The sequence below is a fragment of the Oryctolagus cuniculus genome, chromosome 2 (assembly GCF_964237555.1).
Source record: "Oryctolagus cuniculus chromosome 2, mOryCun1.1, whole genome shotgun sequence".
NCBI classification, from domain to species: domain Eukaryota; kingdom Metazoa; phylum Chordata; class Mammalia; order Lagomorpha; family Leporidae; genus Oryctolagus; species Oryctolagus cuniculus.
This window is the reverse complement of record NC_091433.1, coordinates 139317940-139333520: the sequence shown is the minus strand read 5'-3', so window position 1 is coordinate 139333520 and position 15581 is coordinate 139317940. Positions and strand designations below refer to the sequence as shown.

General features: G+C 42.0%; 1 protein-coding gene across 24 annotated transcripts in view; it reads right to left on the bottom strand.

Annotated features, from left to right (window-relative positions):
- The window catches only part of WDPCP (WD repeat containing planar cell polarity effector), a 378644-nt gene that overhangs the window by 342203 nt on the left and 20860 nt on the right, over positions 1–15581 (bottom strand). For 10 of the 24 annotated variants that reach the window (XR_007918238.2, XR_007918239.2, XM_051842843.2 and 7 more), the window contains one exon: positions 10516–10770. The exons of 13 other annotated variants lie outside the window; for them this stretch is intronic. Coding sequence is in view for 9 of the 11 variants with exons in the window: in XM_051842843.2 (XP_051698803.2) it covers positions 10516–10518 (3 nt within the window). In the remaining 2 variants the exon portion in view is untranslated. The remainder of the gene's footprint in view (positions 1–10515; positions 10771–15581) is intronic. One more of the 24 variants, XM_051842848.2, reaches the window with a different exon arrangement.

Genomic DNA, 15581 nt, shown 5'->3' with positions numbered 1-15581 from the left:
GATGATCTCCTCTACTGATCCACTAGTCTGAGAAATGTACCATCCAAAAACTGATAGACACACAATGCATATTAACTGGTGTTCTGTGCTGCTGAAAATAGGATTACATAAAAGTAAACATTGCAGTGTAAAAATGAAAAAATTCTATAGTTCTGCAAAGTAAGATTCTTTGTTGATTGCAAATTCTTCAAAGAGAAGGGGCTAACAGATACAAAAGGCCACATAATTCCATATATATGTGTGAAATGTGCAAATGGGGCAAATCCCTAGCAACAAAACATAAATTAGTTACTAGGGCCTGGATGAAGGGGTAAGTGGGGAGTAACGGCTAACACATATGGGATTTTTTTGGGGGGTAATGAAAATGTTCTAGGGCCGGTGCTGTGGCATAGCCCGCTGCCCACGGTGCCGGCATCCCATATGGGTACCGGTTCAAGTCCCGACTGTTCCACTTCCAATCCAGCTCTCTGCTATGGCCTGGGAAAGCAGTAGAAGATGGCCCAAGTCCTTGGGCCCCTGCACCCGTGTGGGAAGACCAGGAAGAAGCTCCTGGCTCCTGGCTTCGGATCAGCACAGCTTGGGCCATTGTGGCCAACTGGGGAGTGAACCAGCGAATGGAAGACTTCTCTCTCCCTCTCTGCCTCTCCTTGTCTCTCTGTGAAACTAACTTGCAAATAAATAAATTAATTTAAAAAAGAAAATATTCTAAATTCAATAGTGGAGATAGTGGCAAACTTTTGAATATACTAAAACTCACTAAATTACATATTTAAAAGGGGTGAACTTTGTGGCATGTGAACTATATATCAATGAAAAGAGGAGGATCAATAATATAAGACTCCTTAATGATGCATCACACATTAACTTTTGGGGATTCTCATGTTGTCAAACTTCTCTGGCTTTTCTGTGCACCAACACAGCAATTTTGATGGACAACATTATCACTGAAGTGGAAAAGTCTCCATTAGAGAAGGTCAACTTGTCAAGAACATCATTAGAGGTTTTAATTTTTTACTTCATTATTTGACAGAAGACTAATTCAGCATGGCAAAATTTTTGGAGCATTTAAAGCATGCTTTGGAGCTTCCTGTTAGAATTCTATAATGTATGGTTTTAGAATTTTCGGTTCAGCAACAGTGCAGTGCATGTTTTTAGGACTCTGCTAATACAGTCTCAATTTCAGTCAGTTTCTTCAATTGCTGGCATCTCCCTTATCTAGGTTTGTCATGAACTAAGTCCAATGTCCTTCAATTTTTACTCCAGTTGCTAATTAAATGTTTCTGGATCTTATTATCATGGTAAACTTGAATTCAGCTAGCCAGAGAGCACAGGTAACACTTTCTTCAATGCTTTCCACTCTCCATGAAAAGAACTGAAACAAACAAAAAAAGTTAAAATTTTGCTATTCAAAATTCCCAAAAATTTAAGTATAAAAGATATTTAAGTAATTACATTTTCAAATGTTTTTCCAAACTGTAGCACTTATGCTTCTGAAGTTATTAAAGCTTAAAACTGTATCAAGACTTTACTTTTAACTTACATAAAAATTAAAATGTAGTTACAGTTAATCAATACTAGCTGTGAAATTCATAAGACCATAACCTACAAAACAATTTGTAACCTTCAATGTGAGAGATGATTTCTATTCCAAAGAATCTGGAAAAGAAATAAGAAATATAATTGTTTGTGTAGAAAATCTAGTAAAAATGACAAAGATCTGATTAAAGATTATTTAACTGATCATTTCTAAATCTGAAAGTTCAATGAAAGGAATACACTGATACTAAAAGAACGGAATTAATAGTTGTGACTCCTACAAATCCTTTGGGGAGGGGTGTAACCTGCAGTACCAAAAGATTAGGAAAATTCCACTGGGACATAAAATGTTGAAGCAGGCAGAGATATAGGAGAGTCAATGATTTTGAAATTTATAAACCCACAAATCTAACTTTTACCACTAGAAAAAAGAAGAGAAAAAATAAGTTATGTTAAAAACAATAGTATACTGGGCAACACAGTTTTTTTCAATAGTCTGGTCAAGAAAGCAAATAGAAAGTTCAGAAAACCTTTTAGGTTTCCTATAACACACAACTGTTAGATGGATACAAATTGGATATACTTTTATTTCAAGCTATTATAAATGCATAAGCACTACTCAAAGTAAAAAAAAAAATGTTGTTTTTAAGAACTGACTTGCATTATCTGTCATGACAAAGATGATTGCCTGAAATGACCATCAAATAGCTAATAAGCAAAAATGGAAACACCAGACCTTGTCAAGGGCCCTGTAAGGGCAGCTGAAACAATCATGAATACAGTATAGTATATTATGTAAATATAGAGACAAAAGACAAGACTACTCTTGTTCTGCAATGACAAAAACAAAATGATATATGATTTATCCTAAAGCATGAAAGCCAGGAGAAGGATGAGCATGGAATGATTCTCAAGTCTCAGAATATCAGAATTAAAAACAAACCCAGGGCAAGTGTTGTGGTACAGGCAGGTTAAGCCTATTCTTGGAATGCCAGCATCCCACATCAGAGTTGTGGTACAGGCAGGTTAAGCCTATTCTTGGAATGCCAGCATCCCACATCAAGTGCTTGGCTTCTGATCCAGCTCTCTGATAATGATCCTAGAAAGCAGCAGATGATGCCACCCACCAGGGAGACTTGAATGGAGTTCCTGACCCGGCCCAGCTGTCGTGGGCATTTGGGGAGTAAACTAGCACACCGAACATCTTCCTTTCTCTTTTCTAAGTCTCTCTGTGCTTCAAATAATAAATAAATATTTTTTAAGATTTTAATTATGTATTTTCGAGGTAGAGTTACAGACAGAGGGAGGAGAAATAGACAAAGGTCTTCCATCCACTGGTTCACACCACAAAGGTCGGAGCTGGGCATATCCAAAGCCAGGAGTTAGGAGCTTCGTCCAGAATTCCCATGAGGGTGCAGGGGCCCAGGCACTTAGGCCATCTTGTACTGCTTTCCCAGGCCATAACAGAGGAGAAGCCAAAACTAGAACAGGCACACATTTGGGATGTTAGCACCCCAGGTGGAGGCTTATTCCACTGCACCACAGTGTCAGCCCCATAAATAAATCTTATTTAAAAATTTGGCTTACAAGACACTCTTACAACATGAAAAAGAAAAATAAGTTATTATTGTGTTTTTTTATAATAGGCAGAAATATATTAACTTCCCATTGTGAATCCATGACCTAAAATACAATCAGTCTCAGTAAGAGTTAGAATAAATGTACAGATAACCATTAGTCAAAACCAATAAAAAGGCTGGAATATAAACCTTGAAAATACACAGGGATGAGGAACAGGGGGCAGAGAGATTGTGGTGTGGCAGGTTAAGTTGCTGCTTGCAATGCTGGCCTCCTGTAAGGGAGTGACAGTTCAAATCCCAGCTACTCCATTTCCAATCCAGCCTCCTGCTAATGTGCCTGGGAAGGTAGCAGCAGGTGGCCAAAGTATTGCCACCCAGGTGGGAGATCAGGATGGAATTCTTGGTTTCTGCCTGGTCTAGATCTGGATGCTACAGCCATTTGGAGATTAAACATTCATAGTAAAATATCAAGGAGCCACTTAGGAAAACAGAAAGTCAGTGGTTTAGCACTGTGCCTAAATGCAATTCATTTGTGAATTATTCACTCATTGTATCTGAGCAGTGCCTTGTTTGCTGTAAATTCTCAAAAATTTAATGTTAATTATAATATAGCCAGTTAATATAAAAAGCAAGAATTCAACATCTATTGCCTAAAATCCTATATTAGTTAAGTATCTATTTAAAAAATATTAAATTCATAACAGGTTACACAACTAGAGAAAAGTTATAAACCTGGGCTTGTTGAATAAACAACTGCAAACAACTTAAAAGTTGGCAAAGAAGGCTGATAAGCCAAAATTCCATCACCCTTAACCACCTGCAGGTATATACACAGCTATCATCCAATTCTGTCTTCTATACCTTAAACCAGAGGTGGGGAACCTTTTTTCTGCCAAGGGGCATTTTGATATTTATAACATCATTCTCAGGCAACACAATCAACGGAGAAATTAGCCTACTACAGATTTACTGAATTTCAGGTCCACCTGCAGTTGCCTTGGCAGAACCAGATCAAATGATTTCACAGGCCTTATATACCATGTGGACCACAGGTTCCCTACTCCTGCCCTGAACATTTCTAATTCTGTCCATCTCCACTGCCACCATCATCTGCCACCACCACAACAATCTATTACATGCTTAACTCATCTATATCTAGTACCTTCTCTGTGTTGTAAGGCAGATTTTTTAAGATTTAAAATGGATCCTTCCCCCTCCCCAACCTCAAATCTACTGCAAATTTCCATTCTGTTCCCTTTACTTGATTTGTGCAAGGCCTTGCATGTACCACTCTGGACTGTTTTTACTCAGAACATTTCTCATACTAAATGTATTGGGGTGGGGGACATTCCACACCAAGCAATTCAACACTCTGGACACGAACTGGGTAACCTGTTGCCCAATTCTATCTTGCCACTACAAAGAGTCAGCATCTGCCTCTACTGGTATTCGTTTTTTTGTTTGTTTGTTTGTTTAAGATTTTTATACTTGTAAGAAAGGGAGAAACAGACAGACAGATCTTCCATCCACTAGTTCACTCCCCAAATGGCCACGCTGGCTGGGGCAGAGTTAGGCTGAAGCCAGAAGTTTCATCCAGGTCTCCCATTCGGATGGCAGAAGCCCAAGTACTTGGGCCATTTCTGTTGCTTTCTCAGCCACATTAGCAGGGAGCTGGATTGGAAGTGCAGCAGTCAGACTTGAACCAGTGCCCATATGAGATGCTGGCATTGTAGGCTGCAGCTTAACCCACTGCTGCCAGCCCCAGCCTCTACAGCTTTTAAAAGCTCAGTCTCACAGGACTATGCTCACTTCAGATGCTGGTCTCAAGTGTAGAGTTGTCACTGGTACTTCTGACCGGCTGGCCATAATTTCAGGGATTCCCACAACTCCCTCCTCAGATTCAGTAATTTGCTAGGATGGTGCCCAGAACTCAGGAAGAACTTCACTTATTGTTACAGGTTTATCATAAAGGATACAACCCAAGTTCAGACACCTGTAAGGGATGTACAGGGCAAGACAGGATGATGGAGGAGCAAGGGAGTAAAGTTTCCATGTCCCCCACTGATGTATCACCTGCCTAGTCCTCAAAAGCTCAAAAACCTGAAAGCTCTCTCAACCCCCTTGCTTAGTGATTTATCAGAATTTCATTAGTGGACACCACTGACTAAATCACTGGCCAGTCAAGCAATCATGTAACCCTCCCTTTGCCTTTCTGGACCAGCCCCCATCCTGAAATCTATGGTCTTCCCAGCCACTACCTACCTCATTAGCATAAAAAAGATACTGATATCACTCCCCAGATTCCTTGGGTCATCCTAGGAGCTTTGTGCTAGAAATAAGGAACAGGCCAGCGCCGCGGCTCACTAGGCTAATCCTCCGCCTTGTGGCGCCGGCATACCAGGTTCTAGTCCCGGTCGGGGCGCCGGATTCTGTCCCGGTTGCCCCTCTTCCAGGACAGCTCTCTGCTGTGGCCAGGGAGTGCAGTGGAGGATGGCCCAAGTACTTGGGCCCTGCACCCCATGGGAGACCAGGACAAGTACCTGGCTCCTGCCATCGGATCAGCGCGGTGCACCGGCCGCAGTGCGCCGGCTGTGGCGGCCATTGGAGGGTGAACCAACGGCAAAGGAAGACCTTTCTCTCTGTCTCTCTCACTATCCACTCTCTGCCTGTCAAAAAAAAAAAAAAAAAAAAAAAGTAAAAGAGGGATTTGGAAAAAAAAAAAAGAAATAAGGAACAAAGATCATGTACACTTGTGTTAATTTTCTTTTTCCTTTACACCTGATGTATGTTATGTGTTATTTCACATACATCTAGCTAAAGCTAGACTATGTCACCAATGTAAACAGTAAATCAAGATCCAGATGAATGGGAAAAGCCCAAGGAAATAATGTCATATGTCAGAAGACATATGAAGACATTGGGGAGAGTCTCAAAATTATAATCCTACACATCTGGTATTGGAACACTTGGCTTTCTTTTTTCTGTATCTTTGGTGCTAGGATCCTAAATTCAATTTCCTGATCATAAACATTTGCTACCTAACATGGGGAAGGAATGAGTGCATCAGAATATCAGTGACACTATATACTGAGGCCGCCATAGTGGCACAGTGGGTTGGACTCCCACTTAGAACACCCACTTCTTATACTGGAGTGCTGTTTTGAGTCCCAGCTGCTCCACTTCCAATCCAGCTTCCTGCTAACATGCCTGGAAGGCAGCAGATGATGACCCCAGGTGCCTGTCACTCATATGGGAGACCCAAGTAGAACTTCAAGCTCCTGGCTTCAGCCTGGCCCAGTCTGGTTGCTGCAGACCTTTGGGAAGTGAACTTAGCATATGTGAGATCAAATAATCTCTCTCCCTTCCCTACCCCTTCTGTCACTCTTTCAAATAAATAAAATAAATCTTTAAATAATAATAATATATACATGACTACTGTTCCAAACTCCCCAACTCTAAGGTATATGCTATACTGAAAGATGGAGCTAACATATTTCAGTTTAGTTACAAGTTTCTCAGCACTACTTACCTACAGTAGAGGTAGTATCCCTAAGGAGCAGTTTTAAAAAGACCTCTCAGACTCTTATGCCTTGAACCCTGAGAATCCATAACTATGAAAGATAGCTCAAGAAAAGGAGTGGAGATTTGGCTGAATGACTGACTTTCTGCTCTTCCATTTTTACCACTTACATCAATACTGAATATCTGAGGGGACAGCATTGTGGTGCAGGGATTAAGTCACCACTTGTGACTTTAGTACTATGGGGAGCAACTCGGACTATACTGTTACTGGAATTAAGACTTATTCTATGCATCTGCTCTCCCATAATGTGGCGCTGGGAGAGGAGCGAACAGCTTCTACCCAGCTGCCTCTCACCAACTTGACAAGCTGCAGGAGCCGCTCCTGATTGGAGGAGAGCGGCGCACTCGGCATGTGGGTAGCAGAGTTGGGATTGGTGGAAGAGGACTATAAAGGAGGAGAGAGACAACATGCACCAGGAACATCTAAGGGGAACATCTATCTGAAGGAACACCTGTGCAGCCCCCGAGAGAGCCGGCCGGCGGTGTGCCGCTCCCCTGCGGAAGTGGGGAAAGTGGCTAGGGGGAACCACCCTTCCACGGAGGTGGAAGGGACGGTAGCCAACCCGGGGAAGAACCAGCAGCAAACCCGGGGAGGGCCGAGCAGACAAAAGAACAGCGCAGGGTCCTGTGTCGTTCCTCCACGAAGAGGGGGAGCGACATACTGGTGCCGTGACTCGGATATGAAGCCTAGGCAGGGTTTAGTGTCGTTCCTCCACGAAGACGGGGAGCGACAAGTACTCCATATTTGTGTGTCAGTTCCAGTCCGAGCTACACTGCTTCCAATCCAGCTTCGTGCTAATGTGCTTGGAAGGCAAAAGTACTTGTGTGCCTGCCACCCACGTAGGGCAGCAGGATGGAATTCCTGGCTCCTGGCTTTGTCCTGGTCCAGCTCTGGCCATTGCTGTGTGGCCATTTGGGGAGCAAACTAGCATATGGAAGATATCGCAGTCTTTCTCTCTCTCTATGTCCCACTCCATCACTCGGCCTTTCAAACAAATAAATGTTTTTTAAAAATTACTAACGGGGACAGCACTGTGGCGCAATAGGCTAATCCTCCACTGGCGGCGCTGGCACCCCATATGGGCACCGGTTCAAGACCCAGCTGCTGCTCTTCCAATCCAGCTCTCTGCTGTGGCCTCAGAGAGCAGTAGAAGATAGCCCAAGTGCTTGGGCCCCTGCACTCCCATGGGAGACCAGGGAGAAGCTCCTGGCTCCTGCCTTCAGATCAGTGCAGCTCAGGTCGTTGAGGCCATTTGGGGAGTGAACCAATGGAACGAAGACCTTTCTCTCTTTCTCTCCCTCTCACTGTCTATAACTCTACTCTCAAATAAATCTTTTTTAAAAATTACTAACTGAAACAAACTACAGAAATAACTGAATATTAAGACTAAAATCATAACTGTCTTCTAAAACTTTTTTTAAAAATATTTATTTATTTATTTGAAAGAGTTACACAGAGAGAGGCGAGGCAGAGTGAAAGAGAAGTCTTCCATCTGATGGTTCACTCCCCAATCAGCAGCAATGACCGGAGCTGCGCCAATCTGAAGCCAGAAGCCAGGAGCCAGGAGCCTCCTCCTGGTCTCCCACGTGGGTGCAGGGGCCCAAGGTCTTGGGCCATCTTCCACTACTTTCCCAGTCCATAGCAGAGAGTTGGATCTGAAGAGGAGCAGCCAGGTCTCAAACCAGCACCCATGTGGGATGCCAGGGCTTCAGGCCAGGGCGTTAACCTGCTGTACCACAGCGCTAGCCCGAGTCTTCTACAACTCTCATTTTCAAATTTTGCTTTTATCAAAACATGGTTACTCGCACTGGACAAATACAAACATTATAAATGTGAAATTTTAAAAAAGTGTAAATAACGTTACTTTTATCAGTTTTACCCATTACAATAAAATGCAATTTTTATCTTCAAAACAAGATTAAGAATATAACTATATTGGTTACTCTCACATAGAAATGGAAGAGGTCTTATATGTGGAGAATTTTTAAGAACCCAATAATAGGCCAGCACTGTGGCATAGCAGGTGAAGCCACTGCCTACAGTGCCAAAATCCCATATGGGTTCGAGTCCCGGCTGCTCCGCTTCCGATCCAGCTCTCTGCTATGGCCTGGGAAAGCAATAGAAGATGGCCCAGGTCCCGCACCCATGTGGGAGACCTAGGGGAGGCTCCTGGCTCCGGATCAATGCAGCTCCAGCCGTTGCAGCCAATTGGGGAGTAAACCAGCGGATGGAAGACCTCTCTCTTTCTCTCTCCCTCTCTCCCTCTCTCCCTCCTTCTCTCACTGTGTAACTCTTTCAAGTAAAATAAATCTTAAAAAAAAAAAATCAATAAATATTTTTGCTCTTCCCACCAAACAAAAGCCTGATTTTTCTCTCTTCCTCTTAGCTTTCACTTCACCAATTTTTCCCTTAAGTTTCCTAGTCCAGGCTATAAGCTCTTATTTTTCTTTTCTTTTTTTTTTATATGTTTTTCTTTTTTTCTTTTGACAGGCAGAGTGGACAATGAGAGAAGGAGACAGAGATAAAGGTCTTCCTTTGCCGTTGGCTCACCCCCCAATGGCCGCTGAGGCTGGTGCACTGCAGTGATTCGAAGCCAGGAGCCAGGTGCTTCCTCCTGGTCTCCCATGCGGGTACAGGGCCCAAGGACCTGGGCCCTCCTCCACTGCCTTCCCGGGCCACAGCAGACAACTGGACTGGAAGAGGAGCAACCAGGACAGAACCGGCGCCCCGACTGGGACTAGAACCCGGTGTGCCGGCGCCACAGGCGGAGGATTAGCCTATTGAGCCGCGGCGCCGGCCTAGTGCCACAATCTTGAAATCAGGCAACCTGAGTTCAAATCCTGGCTCTGCCACTTACACTTATGAAAACTTTGGTAAATTATTTAACATTACCATGCCTTGCTTTCCTCAAGAGTATAATGCAAATAGTAACAGCAACCACCCTATGAGGATGTAATAATGAACACTTGTATTAATGCATGTAAAGAACTCAACACAATATTTTACACATTGTACACATGCAGATTAGATATTGTAATTATTATTTACCTAGGAGTTTCTACATTATTTCAGTATGTTTATAGGCTATTGGTACAATAATCTTATACTTGAATATCTAATCACATAAATTTGTGACTCTTCTCTAAAATGTGGATTCAGCTGTATACCAGCATATTGAAAACTGTTCAGCTCATATTTTGGGATTTTGTTTGAAGATTCACTGATTTGTAAAGCAGGATGAAAGAGAGCGAAGGAGAGACAGGGAGAGAGACAGATCTTCCATTTGCTGGTTCACTTCATAAATGGCTGCAATAGCCAAGGCTGGGCCAGCCTGAAGCCAGGAGCCAGGAACTCCATCTAGGTCTCCCACGTGGGTGGCAGGGGCCCAAGTACTTGGGCCATCTTCCAGTGCCTTCCAATGCACTTTACCAGGAAGCTGGATCAAAGGCAAAGCAGCAGGACTTGACCCAGCACTCTGATATGGAATGCCTTACACTGCAAGCAGCAGCTTCACCTGCTACACCACAATGAGGGCCTCTAAACTCTTATTTTGGCAGTACTTCTTTGCATTGTTTTTTGTGGCTGTTCCAGGGATAACAAATACCTGTATCTTCTCAACCAGCTGGCAGTCAAGATTACACTTCATGTAAAAAATATGGAATCTTGAAATGTACTGCCTCAAGTTTTTGCTATAATCATTGTATTAATATTTACATATACTACAAACCTCAAAATACAATGCTATAATTTGTACTTTAAATAATAATATACATTTGAAAGAAAGTGGGAGAAACAAATGTATTTCCCACATATTACCATTTCTGGTGCTCTTCATTCTTCCAAAGATCCAAGTTTCCATCTGGTATCATGTCCTTTCAGCCTGAAGAACTCTCTTCAGTATTTTTTGTAATGTAGGTCTGCTGGCAACAAAATCTCATTTTCATTTATGCAGTGTTATTCTCTTTCCAAGTATTGATTCCCCCTTCAATTTGTGCCTGCTGGTGGTCATTCTCCAGTGCCTTCAGAGCATTGTAGGTTTTTTGCATTTTGTCCAGAATTTATAATGGCCTTCTGCAGAAGGATTAGTTCAATATGAGCTACTCCATCGTTACTAGAATGGTTCATATTTTAAGATGCCAGGAAGTTTCAAATATTCACATATTATTCTTGGACATGTGACCATACGGCAAAAGATGTATTACAATACTTCAAAATGTTATGTTCACAGTTATCAATATTATTCCACTAATTGTCTATTAGGTTATAATTCTATAACATAAATTATTTCCGCATTGTTTCTATTTTTCCTATATATAATATGTGGACTTCACCTCTTTCTATGTAAACTTAATCCACCTGGAAATGCAATCATGTACTTGGTGGCTTCTTGTACTGTTTTTTGTTTGTTTGTTTGCTTGTTTGTTTAATAAGCACTGAAATCATCTCCAGTTAGCATTAGCAGAAAAAAAAATTTATTGCAAGGAAAAATCAGGTAAATCATAGAGTCAATGAGAGCCTAGAGAACCAGACTCTAGAAGAAACCAAAAGAGGCTTGGCATGGGAAAAGTCCCAGGCCATTTACTCAGGTTCCAAATCCCTAGGATCCCAGTTTATACTCACCCTCACTTCCCACTCCTATATTTCTGGACTCTACTTTGTCTAACCTAGATAATCTAACATTGAACAATCCTACCTTAAGGCAGGACTATTTGACTGGCTCACAATATAACCACAAAGAGTAGACAAGTGGAGGCTACCTCATCATATTTGGTATTCCCCACAAATAAGAAGGGTATGCAAGGCCAGTGCCTTGGCGCAGTAGGTTAATACTCTGCCTGCAGTGTCAGCATCCCATATGGGCACCAGTTCTAGTCCCGGCTGCTCCTCTTCCAATCCAGCTCTCTGCTGTCCCCTAGGAAAGCAGTAGAAGATGGTCCAAGCACTTGGGTCCCTGTAGCTACATGGGAGACCAGGAAAAAGCACCTGGTTCCTGGCTTTCGATCAGTGCAGCTCTGGCCATTGCAGCCATTTGGGGATTGAACCAACGGAACGAAGACCTTCCTCTCTGTCTCTCCCTCTTACTGTCGGTAACTCTACCTCTTAAATAAATAAATAAAATCTTTAAAAAAAGAAGGGTATGCAGCTGTAAGTTAATTCTAATGTGCTATTACCATTTATAAAACGGTTATATAGCCGGTGCCACGGCTCACTAGGCTAATCCTCCGCCTTGTGGCGCTGGCATACCAGGTTCTAGTTCTGGTCAGGGCGCCGGATTCTGTCCGGTTGCCCCTCTTCCAGGCCAGCTCTCTGCTGTGGCCAGGGAGTGCAGTAGAAGATGGCGGATGGCCCAAGTACTTGGGCCCTGCACCCCATGGGAGACCAGGATAAGTACCTGGCTCCTGCCATCGGATCAGCGCGGTGCGCCGGCTGCAGCAACCATTGGAGGGTGAACCAACGGCAAAAGGAAGACCTTTGTCTGTCTCTCTCTCTCACTGTCCACTCTGCCTGTCAAAAAAAAAAAAATGGTTATATATAAAAGTTATTGGCAAGAGATCAAAAATCAGGACAAATAGCACAATATGAGAATTTTGCAAAAATAACATCTCATGCTTGTATCTTTCTTGGTTCAGGGCTTCTAATTATTTTGGAATTAAAAGTATATTCAACTTAAAATCAGATATAACAAAGCTGTCATTTATAAAACAAATAAGCCAAGGAGGAATTATTTCAGTAAGAAGAGGAGGATACTTACCTTTTGAATAATATTCATTGCCAGGCTCCTTCAAATATATTGGCTCTTCCCATACAATTAAAATAAGATTAGATTTAGAGAAAAACTCTATTTTCTTCTACTTCCTCAATCAGGACACAAGTTTTAACCTATTAACATTTGTATTTATAACATCATATTATTCACTTGCAAATTCATGTATCTGAAGTGCTTTCCCTCACAAAATTTACATCACTAAATTAAAATACTTGGGTAGACATAAGAACAATTCTCTCCAGCAGCTATTAAAATCAAGGTAACATAAAGTACCACAAATATCACTTTTGAAAAAGAAAGACTGTGAAAGACTAAAATCTAACAGGTATCTTGGCTGGCTTGTCCATTTATCTATCACTGACTAGGCTATTTTATAAACTGTCGAGAGATAACTTATAGAAAATTCAGAGTAATACAAATGATTCTTATACAGAGAAACACAAATTGTGTCCTATGGAATGTAACTGACTATTGTCCAATGGATAGTCATCAGTTTTGCTACTTTCACACTAGTTTCAGCATTTCTTATTTGGCTATAAATACGCAGTAATTTAAACAGCAATACCATAATATCACGAATTAATGAGCAAAATAAAGTCATAGACATGTTCATTTCAAACTTAGAATCACAATCATACTCCCTTTTAAAATGTATCCTTTAAAAACAGTCTAAATAGTAAAGGTTAAAATAGAAAGCTAAGGTGCTGGCACTGTGGCACAGTGGGTTAAAGCTCCAGCCTGTGGCACCAGCATCCCATATGGGTACTGGTTCGAGTCCTGGCTGCTCCACTTCCAATCCAGCTACCTGCTGATGTGCCTGGGAAGGCAGCAGAGGATAGCCCAGGTGGGAGACCTGGAGGAGGCTCATGGCTCCTGGCTTGTGTCTGGCCTAGCCCTAGTCATTGTGGCCATTTGGGGAATGAACCAGTGGATGGAAGACCTCTCTGTCTCTGTCGCTGTCTCTACTTCTTTCTCTGAAACTTTGCTTTTCAAATAAATAAAACAAATTTTTTTAAAAAATCTTTAAAAAATATAAGTATAGAGTGGCTACCAATAATTCTATACTACAACCTTGAAAAATATGGCAAAGGAATGTTGCCTAGAAGACAAATGCTATCACTAAAAAGATATGGGATTTGATTAATTCCTCTGTATTATGTAATATAAATAGCCTAAAAGTGTGTTGTTCTCTGCTGCAAACTTTCTCTCTTCTTCCCTCTCCCCCTTCCTCCCTTTTATATATGCACACTATACATTGTGTAGTATATAGCATACATACTGTACTATACTATATATGCTATAAAACTTACATACTGAACAGTACATATTTATATAACTATGTACAGAGTACACTACATTCAGCACAAGCATACACGCTTATGTGTATATGTATATACAGACAGCATAAAAAATGAAAACTACCCAAGTATTTAAATGAGTAACTGATGAGGGCAGTTGGTAGAATGATTAAGATGCCACCTAGGATGGCTCACTTGGCTAATCCTCTGCCTGCGGCGCCGGCACCCCAGGGTTCTAGTCCTGGTTGGGACGTCGGATCGGATTCTGTCCCGGTTGCTCCTCTTTCAGTCCAGCCGTCTGCTGTGGCCTGGGAAGGCAGTGGAGGATGGGCCAGGTCCTTGGGCCCTGCACCCGCATTAGAGACCAGGAGGAGGCACCTGGCTCCTGGCTTCGGATCAGCGCAGCACGCCGGCCATAGCAGCCATTTGGGGAGTGAACCAACAGAAGGAAGACCTTTCTTTCTGTCTCTCTCTCTCTCACTGTTTAACTCTGCCTGTCAAAAAAAAAAAAAAAAAAAAAACGCTACCTAGGAAACCTGCATCCCATATTATTACAGTGCCTGGTTGGAGTCACAGATGATCAATCCACTTCCAACCCAGTATCCCTAATGCATGTTGACAGGCAACAGATGATACCTCAACTATTTGGATCCTGTCACCCACATGGGAGACCAGACAGAGTTCTAGGCTCCTGACATCAACCTGGCCCAGCCCTAGCTACTGGGGGCATTTGGAGAGTAAATTAGCAGATGGGAGATCTCTCTCTGTCTCTCAGCCTTTTAAATAAAATGAAAATTAAATATAAAAAACTAATGAGTAATCATTTCTAACACATTAAAAATTAAAAAAAAAAACTATAAATGCTAGATTGACTCCTACATTTTAACTCATCACTTAGTTACTTGTATATTACAATGAGGAATACAATTTGTTAATTGGACATCAAGAATTTATTTTCTCTATAGCGGCACATAACTAAGTAATTTTATCTTTCAATTAGACATAGTATAGAGGACAAACCAAAGTGTTTTTCCTACTCTCATTCACCACTTAACACTTTCAATTAGTTAATTTATTTATTTCAAAGACAGAGAGAGGGAGGGAGAGACAGGGTGGGAGTCAGGGAGAGACAGCAATATCTTCCATCTACTGGTTCAGTTCCTGAAAGGCCACAAAGGCAAGGCTGGCCAGGACAAAGCCAGGAGCCTGGAATTCCATTCAGGTTCCCCACTTGAGTGGCAGGGGCCCAAGCACTCAGGCAATCTTACGCTGCTTTCCCAATTACATTAGCAGGAAGGTGAATAGGAAGTGGAACAGCTAGGAATCACAACAGTGCTCATACAGAATGCCAGAGTCAAAAGCAGCAGCTTATCCTGCTGTGCTATATCCCCAACTCCAACATACTTGCAATATTGCAATACCAGATGTGTGGGGGTTAATTCACACAAACAAAATCAATCCTCCAGTGTATACCAACTAGGGTGTCATTGCAATTTAATGAACTTCTGATACCATCTAAAGATAGCATTAGAACTCGTAGGTTAAGGGCTTGGTCCCTCAACCACTTTTCACACCAATCACAAGTCCCAGGTTATGACTTAGACTTCTGTAAAACTAGCTATAAATTGGAGTTCTCAGAAGTCTCTGCTCAGGTTCAATTAACTTGCTACAGCAGTTCACAGAACTCAAGGAAACACTTACATTTAACCCATTTAGTATAAAGGATATCACAAAGGATGCAGATGAAAACCCAAATGAAAGGCAGACTGAAAGAAGGCATGTGGAAAGCAGTATGGAGATTCTGTGCCCTCTGGTTG